We start from the raw sequence: 15721 nt of genomic DNA on the forward strand, positions 1-15721 counted from the left end.
GATAGATCCAAGATGGCGACCCCCATGGTGTCTGCTCCTCACTGACACTGTGTGACTTTCTGCCGTCCCTAGATCCACTGACACTGACAGCACCACTGATCACGCAAGGTGAGCACAACGACGCTGTCGCTTGCCGAAAATAGCCGATCTACAAGCTCATGACGATAGATTGGCTATTTTCGGGAGGTTGCCACCTTCAAATATGGAGAAATAAAGGGGACCCCCTCTCTCCTGTCGATTATATTGATTGATAGGGTTACATTTATTAATATCTGTTTTAGATTGTACTGTCAGTGTCTTAACCTTCAGCCCACAATCTGAAGGAATGGATGGAATATCAGCATGATCAATTTGCACGGATTGTTATTATAGGCTCTATGCACAGCAGCCATATTATCACTTCCTTCCCAGGTGTTACCAATGATACTAACGAAGGCTCTGTTCCATTTAGTGTAGCACAGTGGTTTCCACGAGCCCCATAACTCTGAGAGTGTACAAATGGAACCAAATGGACCCGTAATTTGTACACTCTCAGAGTTACACACATGTAAGGGGCCATTTGGAAGCCCATGAGGGTCCCTGGACCCCAACTGTAGACCCACTGGTGTAACAGAGTGTTTCCAGTGAGCCAACATGCACAATATCAGCACCCTGACTATGTTTGACCAGAATGGAACAGAGCCTTCATTAGTATCATTGGTAACTCCTGTGAATGTCTTCATAATATGGCTGCTGTGAATAGAGCCTATTGCCTATAGCCAGTGGTGGAAAAAGTACTCACATTTTTTTGCTTATGTAAAAGTATCAATGCTGCAATGTAGAAATACTCTGTTTCAAGTAAAAGTCCGGGATTCAACATTGACTTAAAAAAAAAAGTACAAAAGTATTGGCGTCAAAATGTACTTAAAGTACCAAAAGTAAGCCCACAATGCCTTGCGATGCAACACATTGTGAGCTTGTAGATTGGCTATTTTGAAATGGCCGAAATATAGGGCTGAAGTGCTTAATGTATGTTTTGTAATAATAATCAAAATCTACAAATTAACTAAAGTTTTCAAATAATTGTAGTTGTGTAAAAGTACAATATTTGCCTCTGAGATGTAGTGTAGTAGAAGTAACATACAATTGGAAATACTCCAGTAAAGTAAAATGCGAGAGCTGGCGAAAAGTTCTGGGAACTCAGATTAGCTCTTTAGCTGCTCAGACAATACACAGAAATCTCCACAAATATTTTTAAATATGAGATTTCTTTTTTTCTTCCCTGAACTATTAATTGCGCTATTAATCGAGTTGTATCGATGCATGCAAAATGCATTGTTTTCCACTTCACATGGGGACTATGTTTATTGTGTGTATTTTATTTTATTCAACTTAGGAAAAAAAAAAATCTAATAAACAAATCACATCATCATAGTGCATAGTACCTACATCAGGGGGCCAGGGGCCAAGATTGATAGGGCAGGTGGCAAGAATTGACATCTCTGCTAGTAAATACATACATCAGACAGGGATAAAGAAAGGCCTACCTGTGACACTGCTGCTTGGGTCAGGGTGTTCTTTGTTGTGACAATACAGGAAATGTTGCTCTCCTGAGGCATGCTGTGTGATGTCTGACAGGCCACTAGTCGCAAGCAACTCTTAAGATCCTATTTTGAATATCTGGAATCTAGAGTTGCAATACCAACCCTTGACAGCCCATACATCCAAATGGAAAAGTCCCATTTGATTGTATTAAACAACGTTAAACTCGCCAACATTGCAGCTGTACGGAAAGCTTGGATTATGCTCTTTGTACCTGTCAAGTTTTTGTTTAATAAAAATCCACCGTAGTATGAGCTTTCTGTCAATACATTCTGTGTAGGTGGTTATTTTTCTAAGTGGTGGAGTTTGGAAGCACTCGTTGGAAATCACTCTACGGTCCTGCGTAGTGCGTACCACCTGTTTCAAAATCGCACATAATGTAGGAGGCAGCATGACGTTGCGTTATTGAAAACCTTTTCTAAAACGTGTTTCTAAACACGAACACTTCGAAGAATAATCACCTGCACGGAATGTATTGACAGAAAGTAGCTCATGTATTCGCTTCCAATACATAACATGTCTACGGTGGATTTTCATGAAACAAAAACTTGACAGATACGTACAAAGAGGATAATCCCAGCTTTCCTTACAGCTGCAATATTGGTGAGTTTAACGTAGTTCAATCCAATCAGATAGGACTTCTCTGTTTCGATGAATGGGCTGTCAAGGGTTGGTATTGCAACTCTAGATGCCAGATCGCATCTGAGTTGATTGCGGGCTAGGGTGTTCTGTGTTGTGACAATACAGGAATCTTGCTCTCCTGAGGCATGCTGCTGTGTGATGTCTGACAGGCCACCATGCACCATGCGCCACAGAAAACATTCGCCAACATACCTTGCAGTTTCGCGCGTTATATTCATTCCCACTGAATTGTTTGATTCTTCCCAGTTCTCAATCACACCTGTACTTGTGCATGAGTTTTCTCTTCAGTTGTGGATGTGTGTCGGGGCCAGGTAGCAATGCCGGAGTCCGCAACTAGGGGCCTGAACACCTGACATTACAAGGGCAGGCACAGACAGGATTTGGCACAGAGATGTATGCACAGGAGCTCCTACCAGTGGGTCCGATGACAAATTTGCTGGCCTTTCTAATTAATTTTCTTGTGTTTTACAATTACTAAATAGTACAGCTCTCGTCGACAAGATTTAACAACAATACGTTGTTAGTTTGTAGATCACTTCTTGTTGGAGAGCGACAACAAAGCATAGCAGAGTATGAATTGAGCCTCAGAAGACAAGCTGTAGCCTGGTTATTCATTTATTGATAATATCAGATATGCCTTTATAGATTACATGATCCATAATAACTGATGATTGATGATCTGTGTTCCAGAACATGGCGTTACAGAAACTATTCTTCAGACTGAGACCAACGGTGAGTTAAAATACACCCCAGAACCATCTAATATCGATCGATTCATTGATTGTTGTTTTTATTGACAAAATGTTTCTCTTTTTTTTAATTTATTGGTGAAATGACATAACAAGACACAAGTGACATACTGTAGCCTCGATCTCCAGGCTTTTATTGTTTAGTTTTGCTAAAAAATAAAAGCCTGGACCAGCGCGTCGGTGTACCCGGTATAGGAAGTGTTTCATTTCCCCAACCAACCAGAGTGCAGTGGGCGTCGCTCGTAATGTTGTGTTGACGGGGCGGGGGCTGACGGACAGATCGCTGAACCAATGGGATCAGGCGCATTCTCTCCGCGCTGATTTTAAACCCGCCCCTCTATACACGAAAGCAGGAAGGCTAGTGCAGCCTACAAGTGACATAAATGACAATAAGAGGAAAAAAAATAGATAATACATACATTTTCAAAATCATACAGTAAGGAAAATCACTGGGTCATGAAATTACGATAATTTAGAAATCCGGACCAGATGGGGAGGGAATCTATCGTGTTAAGTGTCCAGAGATATGTGGTCTGTTATTAGGTTTTTCCAGTGAGCAATGTTTATATGTTTCCCTTTGATTTCCAGTTCATGAGGATAGTTTTTCTTGGTCACAGGTAGACAACTTTCTCAGATACATGATGTTTGTTGTGTTCTTGTATGTGCAGGCAGCACAGGTCCGGCTCATACACACCGGTCTGTGTGAGCAGCAAGGGGTTCTGGCTGTGGCGTCTGAGCACACACAGGAACCTCTGTCCGTATTCAGGACCCAGGAGTCTGACCCGGTAAGTAGTACAGCGTCCAGAGGCTCTGGTTCAGTGGACCCGCACTACTGAAGCCCCGATAGGGGGGTTCAGCACAAGCAGTGGTGGAAAGAAACTAAGTACATTTACTTAAGTACTGTACAAGTAAAATGTTGAGGTATTTGTACTGTACTTGAGTATTTCCAATTTCCAATACTTTTACGTCTACTCCACTGCATCTCAGAGGCAAATATTGTACTTTTTCTCCACGACAATTATTTGAAAACTTTAGTTACTTTTCAGATATAAATTATGATATTATAAAACATACATTAACCACTTTAGCCCTATTTTATACATACATATACACTATTTGAAAATAGCCGAGCTTGTAGATCTGCTATTTTCAAACATTTTAGTACTTTTACTTTTGGTACTTTAAGTATATTTTGATGCCAATACTTTTGTACTTTTACTCAAGTAAAGTTTGAATTCTGGACTTTTACTTGTAACGGAGTATTTCTATATTGCAGTATTGATACTTTTACTTAAGTTAAGAATTTGAGTACTTTTTCCACCACTGAGCACAAGTGACCAGAGGGGATTGTGAGATGCAAATCAGACAGAGTGTCCAACTAGAAAAATGGATCATGGACAATCTTGTGAACATTTTTTAAATAGGCTAAAATGTAGGTTTCTCTAGTGTTCTTTGGTGTCCTTGTATTTTAGGTCAAAACTAGGCCATTTTTATCATTAATGTTTTATTCTGTTTTGTTGATGGTTTTCTGTATGGAGACTACGGATTGAAACTAGCATTCTTGCTAAATTTGGTGTATTTACACTACATTCGCATGCAATGTTCATCAATATGCGCTGTCCCGTCCGAATGTATACATAACAAATATGATAAATGATGCACTTATTTAAAAGGACTGACTGACCATCAGGTCCCTGGTTCGAATCCTTGCGTTACCTTGAGCAAGGCATTACCTTAACCTGTACCTTAATCAGCTCGGTGTGAACTGTAGAAGACTTTGGGCATAAATATGTGACCGTGTGAATGTTAAAGACTCAAGAGCATGTGTAGTATGAAGTATGCACGTTTGAAATGAGATAGTTGATTAGTGATATTAGTCAAATGCACAGAAAAAATGCAACAGAGCAGCCATCCACTGCGTGACCTGTCCTTACATTTTAAATATGTAAATCCACACCAAGCACTACAACTATAACTACATCGTTCACCACTGTAGTCGTTACAATAGTGTGAGTTCCACTTGAGTTAGAATCTTTATAGTGATAGTTTTTTTTTTACTGTACAGTAAACTAAAGAAATGAATGAATGCTGTTGCAGCATAAGGGCCTGTGTCCACAAAAACGTGTTCAAAGTGTTCCCCATGCACATGAATATTTAAAATGTCTGTCAAACCATGTATTTGTGTGTTGGTCTTCTCAGGCGTGTCACTCAGAGAAACATGCAGGACAATACTACAGGTTGCCCCCCGCGCACCTCAAGACCCTGTTCCCCCACGGCCTGCCGCCTCGCTACCAACAGCAGGTGAGAGAGAGAGAGAAAAAAAGGGGGGTGAAAATCAGTTTGGCCTGTTTTGAGACCAATTTACAGAAAACCCCAGATATGCTGTGAAAGCCTGAGTGTTCAAACTGGGGTATTTTTTGGGATAGAAGAGAGGTAGGGGAGACCAAAAACACACAAAAAAGAAGGACAAGTAAAAATTCATGGTGTAGTCCCTTTAAGCTATATATAGCACCATAAGTTTTTCTGAAAGTTCTTTTTTTTTTTAGAAGGCATTTTTAGAATCGGCCTCAGGTCTAAATGGTTTAAGGTCTTTACGCAGTGGGGGCGTGGCAAGTAATAATACAAAAATGTGTCGCTTTATCGCTTGTGTTGTGTGTGGAGGTACTGATCATGACACAAACAAAAGTTCGGGAAAAAGTTTTTAACTAAAAAGTAATCATATTTGAACTTGGGACCCCACAGATAAATATTGTGAAAATAGCCCATCTACAAGCTCATAACACATCTCGTTGCAAGGCGTTGTGAGCTTGTAGATGTCTATTTTCAAAGAAATTGCCTCTTTCTTATATTATTTAGTCAGTGTTTGACCAGTTTTTATAGTATAGTTTGTTGATGACCTTTGATGCAGTAATGGTCTTTTCTTAGGTATTAAAAAGGTCTTAAAAGTCTTAAACTGCCATTCTTGGGGGACCCCACAGGTTGAGAACCACTGGTATAAAGGACCTGTCTCAATTGGGTTTACAGGTTAAAAGAGGAACCTGATTTACGCGAGTCACAATTGAACCACATTCCTAGTTGGTTTGAAATGCGAGTAAAATCTCATTTCTAAAGATGGCTCTCAGTCTGGACAGGACACTCACACACACTGAAGCCTGATTTATACTTTAGACTATTCTTCCGATGGTGTCGCTTGCACCGAGTGCCGCGCCATGAGCTTGTAGATCAGCCATTTTTGAAAAGAAAATTGTGAAAATGTGTGCAAATCTTTGAATATCCGGGGGGTCCGCGGACAAATGCATATCATTTTGGGGGTCCTTGACATGAAAGAAGTTTGAGAACCACTGATATTATAGCAACAGAAGTTTTTATTTTATTTTTTAAACCGTTTAGAAGACCCTAACCCCAGAAGCAAAGATTTGAAAGCAAATTTTCACGATTTTTCAAAAATTGCAGATGTACAAGCTTGTAGATCTGCTATTTTTGAATATCCCAAAAGAAATCTGAAAATGACACAGATGCGTTCCTGGTCTTAAAGGGTTTAGAAACAAGTCGTGCCGTGCCGGCCAAAGCTTAAGATTTAGCCATCAAATGTGTTCCTGTGTGTTTGTGTGCAGGTGAAGACATTCAATGAAGCCTGTGTGATGGTCAGACCGCCTGCCCTAGAGGTCATCTCCTACCTGAAGAGAGCCGACTACAGCAAACCTGCCCTCCGATACCTGCTGTGTATCCTTTGAATGCCATTATGACCCCTCAAGATCCTCATTTTAGCTAGTTCTGAGTAGTAGCTAGGCAATTAACCGAAAATGTATCGAAACCGATATTTAGAACCAACGACCGAATAATCGAGAAGCAAGGTGTTTTATTTTCTTGTATATGGACGAATACATAAAAATCGACATAAAGAAAATATTTTGTAGAATAGATTAACCAGTCTGATTGACCCTGTATTATACTTTGTTGTACAGTGCTGGCGTACAATAAAAAAAAATATCAGATCTACAAGCTCACAACATGAGCAAAATAATTCATTAATCGTAAATGAGGCAAAACTTTGAAATAATCGTGTCATAGTCTTAACAATGCATGCCTTTTTATACGTTATTACAAGTACTTACGGATGCAGTTTTGTATTTATTTTGGTATGAGTAAGGACATAGCATGTCCCCCACATTTAATTCAGATTTTTTGGTAATGTTTAGGTCATTAAGCCACGGTATGCATCGTTAAGCAACATTAAGTCAAATTAAGCAACATTAAGCAACATTAAGCCAAAGTAAACCTCATTAAAGCCACTTTCAGACATGCACTGTGTTATGGAAGTTTTCCAGAGTTCAAATGGAGGGGCAGTATGTATGAACGCAACATTCCCGTTGCATCAGTAGGATCGGACATACAACATATTTTATGCAGGCAGGACCCTTAACTTAAATCCGGGTAATGTCCGGTTTGGCTCAAGCTGCTTTATGTCTGAATGCACCCGGTGACAGTCTGGTGAATTTACATTCAGCGATTCATGTGTTGATGACGTCGACGAGTGGAGCCCCCCCCCTCCTCCTGGGGTGTTTGGAGAGAGATACAGTAGTTAACTGAAACCCAGTTTCATTCTGCTTTTTATTAGCGTTTGAGTTGGAAATATTCACCGATCGAACTTCCATGAAATGGCTCATAAGCTAAACAAAACATGAAAGTCTCTTTAGTAATTGTAGACGAGAGCTACACGTGCACTTGTTGTCTGTACATAAAGATCAGTGCCGTTTTTCCAGCTCGAAGGACGGACGGCTCGTTTTGATGAAAAGTAGTTTGTAGCGTAGCTCCGAGCTCGTTGTCTACGTTAGGCCTACCATGGTAGGAAAGATGTTTCGTAAGTAAAAAAAAAAAAGCATTTGATTTCTCGCATCAACCCCACGCTGTTATATTTAAGTGGGAGTAGCTAATGTGTGTCTACTACAGACACCACCCCTCACCTTATCAAACGGAGTATTTACGTTAATGTGTGAATGCATATGAAGTAAGTAAGTAAGTAAAAAAAATGTATAAAGCACATTTCAAAACAAGGTTACAAAGTGCTGTACAATGGAGCATGATTAAACAAAATTAACAAGATGATAACAAAGTATAAAGGTATATAAATAGAGTAATAACACAATACAACAAGGCTTAAAACAAAGCAAATTTGTCCATGAAAGTCAGGTAGAACTTCATGGGTAAAAATGCTTACGGAACAAATATGTTTTTAACATCCTCTTAAAACCTTCAACAGACTCTTTGTTTTGAGTTTGGACTTAGGTATTTTAAGAAGGCCTTTGTCAGAAGACCTGAGGGATCTCACATTGTCCTTAGGGGGTAGTAGGTCCGAAATATGAGGTGGGGCCAGCCCGTGTAATGCTTTATAAGTAGTTAAAATAATTTTAAAATCTATTCTGGACCTAATTGGTAGCCAGTGCAGTGCGGCTAACACCGGACTTATGTGTGCTCTGCGGTTGGTGTTTGTGAGGATTCTGGCTGCCGTATTCTGAACTAGTTGAAGTCGTGATAATGATGAACGGCTCAGGGTGGTATAGAGTCCGTTGCAATAGTCGAGACGGGAGGAGACAAAAGCGTGCATGATTTTTTCCAGGTCTTGAGAAGTGAGCATTGATTTTATTTTTGTAATATTGCGTAGATGGTAGAAGCATGACTGGGTAACCTTTTTAATATGGAACTCAAAGTTCATTTGATTGTCAAAGAAGACACCTAGGTTCTTTGCAGACTGTTTGACATTAGTTGCCGGGGGACCAAGGGACAGACGAATTGCATTTGAGCTAATCTCAGGGCCTATGATGAGGATTTCGGTTTTATCAGGGTTGAGTTGTAAAAAGTTTTGTGCCATCCAATTGTTGATACCGGTTAAACATTCATGCAAGACTGTGAGTTTAGTGAAACGGACATTCTCCGGCCAACACCGGACAATGTCCCGACCTGATTCTTCGGACATTTTCCAGTGTTTATGTCTGAAGGTGGCTTAAGCAACATGAATTAATGGTTGAAGTAAGATATCTATTTAGGGTTTTTTGACGTTAAGCCATATTTAGCCCTCATTACGTATATTTTGGCTTTTTTGAATTTCTAAAAATAATGTCTTTCTTGTACTTTTGACTGTTGTGAAGGCTGGTGTTGAATCAGTGGTTTAATTGTCAGATAGTTTCAAACCTCATTAAGCCTTTCCTGTTCTCCCAGAGTATTTATAGAGTGTGACCTTTGACCGCAGTTGTTTGTATCAGATGGATTGAAGGGCTCTGGAAAGACGATGTCCCTTTGTCACACTGTCCAATACTGTTCCACACAAGGATGGCTGGTACTACACATACCTGACGGTACGCACGCACGCGCACGCACACACACACACACACACACACACACACACACACACACACACACACACACACACACACACACACACACACACACACACACACACACATGGGCTTGGAATTTGTTACCATCTCACATTCATCTTATACAAAATAAATTATCCTTCAAAATGGCGTTAAAGACACACTTGTTGCAGCAGACCACATGACCGAAATCTTAATCTTGTGTTGTATTTAATTTTTGTATAATGTAATGTAATGTAATTATGTATTTTCCATGTTTTATTTTTGTATGCATCTTATATGGACCCCAGGAAGACTAGCTGTCGCTTTGGCGTCATCTAATGGGGATCCATTCAATAAACAATAAACACACACACTCTTCCTGAAAAGAAACAGTTTCCACCTGACAGCGACAGTGTTCATATGCACTGCAGTATATAGAAAATAGAAACATTTATGTTTACACTTCACTGCCCTGTTCAAGTCAATCAATGGCAATAATCAACAGCAGTCTAAAATCTGAAACAAAGTACCATTATAAAGCCTATTTTAGAAGGAAGAAGGAAAGACCTGAGGCCGATTCTACAAATGCTTTCTAAATCAGTAATTCTCACACTTTCAAGGTTTTTCAAAACATTTTCAAAAACAGATGTGCAAGCTTGTATATCTGCTATTTCTGAATATCCAACCCTAAAATCTAAAATGACACGGATGCTTTCACGATTTTAACCCATTCAATCCGGGAACTCATATACTGTGTCATTTTAGATGTTTAAAACCATTATTTAATACTTTGGGCTATCATCATCCAATAATTAAACAATGCTCTGTGCGTCTGTCTGTGCGTGCGTGTGTGCGTCCCCAAAATCTCTTCTGCCCGATTCTCCTCAGTGGCTGGAGCAATTGATCTGCATTTGCACACAGCCATTGACCATTATCATGTGCACGGAACACCTACGCCCGTTTTTCCACTTTCCCCAAATGTCAGCTGTTAATTAGCGTTTCCGAACCTCTGTTTAACTCTACGGCCGGAGTTTTCGACGTTACTGCGCATGCGTGGCCAAGTGCGCAATGCATGCATGCGCAACCACGTACGTGCGCATGCACGTTTGTGGTCGCTGACCGGGTCATACTTTGGGTGCTCTTATCCCTCGACGGGTATGGTCTAGTTAAAAAACAATTCTTCAACTCAACAAATCTTTGGCTATGTATAACATTTTTAACTCAAATCTTCGCTTCTACAAATGTCTTATAAATCCTAATAGTTTTTTTTTTCTTTTTTTTTAAGGACCACCCTAAATAATAATTTAGGAAGCCGGAAGCAAAGATTTGATTTAAAAATGTATGTATATACATAGGCGGCGGGTGAGCTTGACAATTGGGAAGGCTGGGGATCGGCCGCGCGCGGGCGCCGAAATCCGTGCGCGTTTCTGATTGGATTCTGTTAGTGTCTGTTGGGTTTTTGGTTACTTTATTTCGGTTATAGGGTTAGGGTTAGGGTTAGATTAGGGTTAGTTTTTTTTATTCATATTTTTGCCTGATTTTACTGATTTGTTATTAATTCCCAGAATTTCCCAGCATAACATTTGGGCAGGCTTAGCCTACCCTAGCCTTCATTACCCACCCATATATATACACCCATGTGTGTATATATATATATATATATATATATCAAAGATTTGCACACATTTTCACGTTTTAAAAAAATGTAAAAATAGCAGATCTACAAGCTCATAGCGCGGCACTCGGTGCCGCGCTATGAGCTTGTATATCTGCTATTTTTGAATAGCCCAAAGAAATCTAAAAATGACACGGATGCGTTCCCGGCTTAAATGGGGGTTAATGGTGGCAGTGGAGAGTTCATCTTGCTTCCTCTTGACTCTGCAGCTCACCTGTGGGTGAAGAACTGCAAGGAGCTGCTGGCGTCATCCTTCAACTTGTCACGCTTTGACCAGCCGCTGGAGGCCTCCACCTGGCTACGCAACTTCAAAACCACCAACGACCACTTCCTGTCCAAGGTAACCGTGGATACCAACCATTATCCAATCAAGGAGAGAGAACTCATGCAGCATACAAAAGATGAACAAGTGCAGTAATGACACTTAAGAAATGAGCTGACAAGATTGAAACTGGAACACTATCACATCGAAGCTGGTAAATGGCTTCTCTCTCCTATGACTGGCTGAAATTGGCAACCCCACCTGAAAATGTGTCTTCTGTTGATTAAAGAGAGCTGGAGAGATGGGAAGACCCCTGTTACTGAACAAGTACTCTATAGCAATAGAACGTTAGCTTTTTAAAGGAGAATTCCGGACTAGCCTTTTCCTTACCTTTCTATGATGTTATATCCTAGGATGAGTGGTACGGTAGAAACATTTCATAACTCTTAACTTTTCTATCGTAAACACTACGGCGGCCCATTTGGGACAAAAACACTGTGGCAGTGTTTCTCTCATTATGAACGTAAGATATAAAAAAAAAAAGGAAAAAGATTTGCGTGATAAAAATACGCGATCTAGCACATGGACCGTCCACTCTGGTTTTTAGCTGCGGTGGACTCGGGATGGAGTTATGAAAATGTACTGTACCACTCATCCTAGCATATAATAACATCATAGAAGTGTAAGGAAAAGGCTAGTCCGGAATTCTCCTTTAACAAAGCAAAACAAAACACGTTTTGTTTTTACCCCAAAATATCACTTACCCTACCTAAGACATGGAGTGAGCTTCACACGGTTCACGACTGTTTCCTCTTTGAGTAAAGTAATGAATTGTAGCATCAGCTTGTATATCGTCTCTTTTTCATGCGCAACACTGGCTTGTAACTAATTAACTCAGGCTTTAAGATTTCGGTTCAAAATGGGAATAAAAAAAAAATGGCATTCATAAAATTGCTGTCCAAAATGTTTTATGTCCTCACAAGTATAGTACTACAAACGTGTGTGTGTGTGTGTGTGTGTGTGTTTCTCTACATTGATGATACCTGCCTCTTCCTCAGCTGAAGACGACACATCGGTACGTGTGGACGAAGAGGGAGTTCACTGAAGAGGGACGCCCACTAGGGGAGCTGGTGGACCAGGTGAGTCCAGGTGGCTCTTTCTCCATACAAGGCACTGCTACATCACCTCTCTCACCCCAACAGTAAACCATCTGGTAGAAGAGAAAAGCACCAGAAGTCTTGGACACCCAAGAGACCACAGATGATACACTACTTATTGGGTCTACACCCCAAATTCCCCAAATGTTCACCTCTCCCACTTTTTTGCGTGCCCTTCACTGACTTCAGGTTGCTCCCCGCACCCCAGTACAAAACACTGGTGATGGCCCTACAAGGCAACCAAGGGCATGGTACCCCCATTCATTAAATATATGATCCAACACCACAACCCTTTACCACTCACTTAGATCACTGGTTCGCAAACCTTTTTGTGCCAAGGACCCCCAAATTGATATGTATTTGGCCACAAATTTATTTTGTGCCAGGGACCCCCAGAACAGAAGATTTATGTAAACATAATTTGCTTCAAAAATATGTATACTAACCCAATTTCCACCACGGTTTAAACTCACCTCTTCAGACTCCACCTCACCCTCTAGCACTCCTCTCTCCTTTAATCACTTCTTGTCTCCTTTATGTCGATGCATGGTAGTGTACTATGCAGCTATACTGTATTGTTGGCTATTTTGTTTGTTGTTTTGCTTGACCACAAACGTTAAGAATGTTATTTAGATAACCTTTTTTCTTCCAGGGTATATGTTATTGTTTATTAGCAGTAATGATGTATATATTAAATGTTTTCAGGGTATATCTCGTGTGAAGAGCAGTAATGATGTATATATCATATGTTTTCAGGGTATATCTCGTGTGAAGAGCAGTAATGATGTATATATCATATGTTTTCAGGGTATATCTCGTGTGAAGAGCAGTAGTGATGTCGTGGGAGCGTTGATGAAGGAACTCAGGCTGCAGAGCGGACAGCCGGACGCGGGCTTCCGATTGGCTGTTGCTGTGGACGGGGTCAACGCCCTCTGGGGTCGGACCAGCATCAAGAAAGAGGATAAGAGTGCTGTGAGAGACACACACACACACACACACACACACACACACACACACACACACACACACACACACACACACACACACACACTTCCATTAATTCTCTCCTCACCCCTCTCTTATCTTGAAGGCCATGATGATAATGATGATGATAATAGTATTAGGAAGAACAATATACACATTTGTGTTGCACCAACCAAAGCTCTCTCTCTCTCACTCTCTGTCTCTGTCTCTCGCTCTCTCTCAGGTATCTCCAGATGAGCTGACTCTGGTTCATAACCTCAGAAAACTGATGAATAATGACTGGGTAAAGGTTCATTAAAACTACTGCTAATATTATGTTAATGTAATTATTTCTTTTCATAATAATAACGTGAGTATTTTGTCTGTCTCTTCAGTGCGGGGGGGCTGTCATAGCCTCTCTCTCCCAGACGGGGTCTCTCTACAAGCCCAACACCGCCTACCTGCCCCAGGAGCTGCTGGGGGAGGTCAGTACGGTTGTTACCATCATTGACAATACATTTTCATTCAATTGTGATTAACGAATTAAGTGTGTTTTTGGCCTTGAACATCGGAACATATAAAAAAAAGCCTTTTAGGCTTTTTAAACAAAAAAATGCACAGTGTAGAATAAACAAATAACTTAAAAATACAAAGAAGTGACTGGTAGGTACCAATAATCAAAATAAATAATGTACTATGGCCAGAATAAGCCTAATTATTGTATAATAATGTTTTTGGAAATAGCTGATCTACAAGCTCACAACACGTGACATTGTGAGCTTGTAAATCTGCGTTCTCCAAAAGAAATGAAAATGATATGAACATTTCAACATGGAAACAATTATGGCGATTATACCAAATAATTGTGATGATCTCAAATAATTGCAATTAGCCGATTATTTAATAATTGTGACAGGTCTATCAGGGTTCATCTCTATTAAATGCATTTTTAAAAACGGCATTCATAAAATTGCCGTTATGAAATGTTGATGTACTCACAAGTATATTAATACTGTACGTGTTTGTCTCTCTCTTTCAGGAGGGTTTTGACTACATGGATCCCTTCATCCCGGTGTCTGTTTCGAACTACAGTGAGAAGGAGTTTGAGAGCTGTTACCTGTACTATGTGGACCGCTGCTGGCTACAGCACGCTCACAGTGAGTCACAATGACATCATCGCATGACATCACCAGCATCGTTATCACGTTGGATATATTTCACTGTTTTTCAATGTTGGGTCCGTGGACCACCAGAGTTCTATATTAACAAAATATTAGATTTGAAGAAATGCCAAAAATAGCAGATCTTCAGTACGAATAAATAAAATAGTGTTAAGGGATTCATCAGACAGATTTGGCTTTATAAAAAAATAAAATGGAATTGTTACATTGATATATGAAGAATTTATATGAAGAAACTTATATATAAAGAATCTCCGTAATTTGATTAAGTGTGTAGTGTTTGTGTGTGGACACATGTGTATGTAGATGTTTTTAGTCACGCTGAAACATTTTGTGTGTGTGTGTTTTTCAGGTCGAACAGAAGAAGGGAAGAAGGAACTCATCTTTCTGAGCAACAGAAACCCAGCTGCTCTGGAGAGACTGAGTGCATTTATCTGAACACACACACACACACACACACACACACACACACACACACACACACACACACACACACACACACACACTGTGTGAATGTGTCCTTCAAACGTAACTTATGATGGTTAATGATTATTGTCTCTTTCATAATAAAATGTCCTACAAAAGAATAATGTTTTCTGTTTTATTTAAATAATTAAGTTTATGAATGGATTACCATGTTAAAACAAATATTGCTTAGTTATTAGTGTACTGACTCACTGTAAGGTTCAATGATGTTCGTAGGATAAGCCTACAGTCCGATATTTACAATAAAACTCATTTCCACAGGAAGTTTTACTGTTATGTTTCTATTTTGATGCTATGGGCCTGTTCTGAGCTAAGCCCTTCAAGTTCAATACATTATTAATACGTACCTTGCTTTAATGTTATTTCAGTGTGTTTCACAGACACAAAACAACAGCAACATGCAAGTGGAAATAGAACCACATCAAATAAATAAAAATCCAAATCTAGTATAAAGATGGCAAAACAATCAAGTGAGTTAAACTAATTACAAACTTTAAGCAATAAGCTTTTATTCTTTTGTATCTTGTCCAACTGAGTAAATAACAGACTGCCAATTAATATTTGTGGTCCGGGTGTGTCATCATGCAAGGCTTACGGAGCCGGAGGCCTCGGTTGTCCCAGGTTTGATTCCAGGCCAGGCCAGCAATGTGTCGACGTGTCCCTGAGCAA

At 40.0% G+C, this 15721-nt stretch overlaps 1 protein-coding gene across 1 annotated transcript; it reads left to right on the top strand.

Moving 5' to 3' along the window:
- dap3 (death associated protein 3) lies at positions 1 to 15076 on the top strand. Its single transcript, XM_084051642.1, has 13 exons — positions 1 to 108; positions 2914 to 2955; positions 3641 to 3757; positions 5172 to 5273; positions 6587 to 6695; positions 9233 to 9325; positions 11213 to 11343; positions 12324 to 12404; positions 13230 to 13394; positions 13630 to 13689; positions 13781 to 13870; positions 14425 to 14542; positions 14919 to 15076. The coding sequence occupies exons 2-13, from the start codon at positions 2917 to 2919 to the stop codon at positions 15002 to 15004; spliced, it is 1191 nt and encodes a 396-aa protein (XP_083907768.1). The 5' UTR covers positions 1 to 108; positions 2914 to 2916; the 3' UTR covers positions 15005 to 15076.
- The last annotated feature ends 645 nt before the right edge of the window (positions 15077 to 15721 follow it).

Source organism: Gymnoscopelus microlampas (assembly GCF_963454915.1).
Source record: "Gymnoscopelus microlampas genome assembly, chromosome: 3".
Classification (NCBI taxonomy): domain Eukaryota; kingdom Metazoa; phylum Chordata; class Actinopteri; order Myctophiformes; family Myctophidae; genus Gymnoscopelus; species Gymnoscopelus microlampas.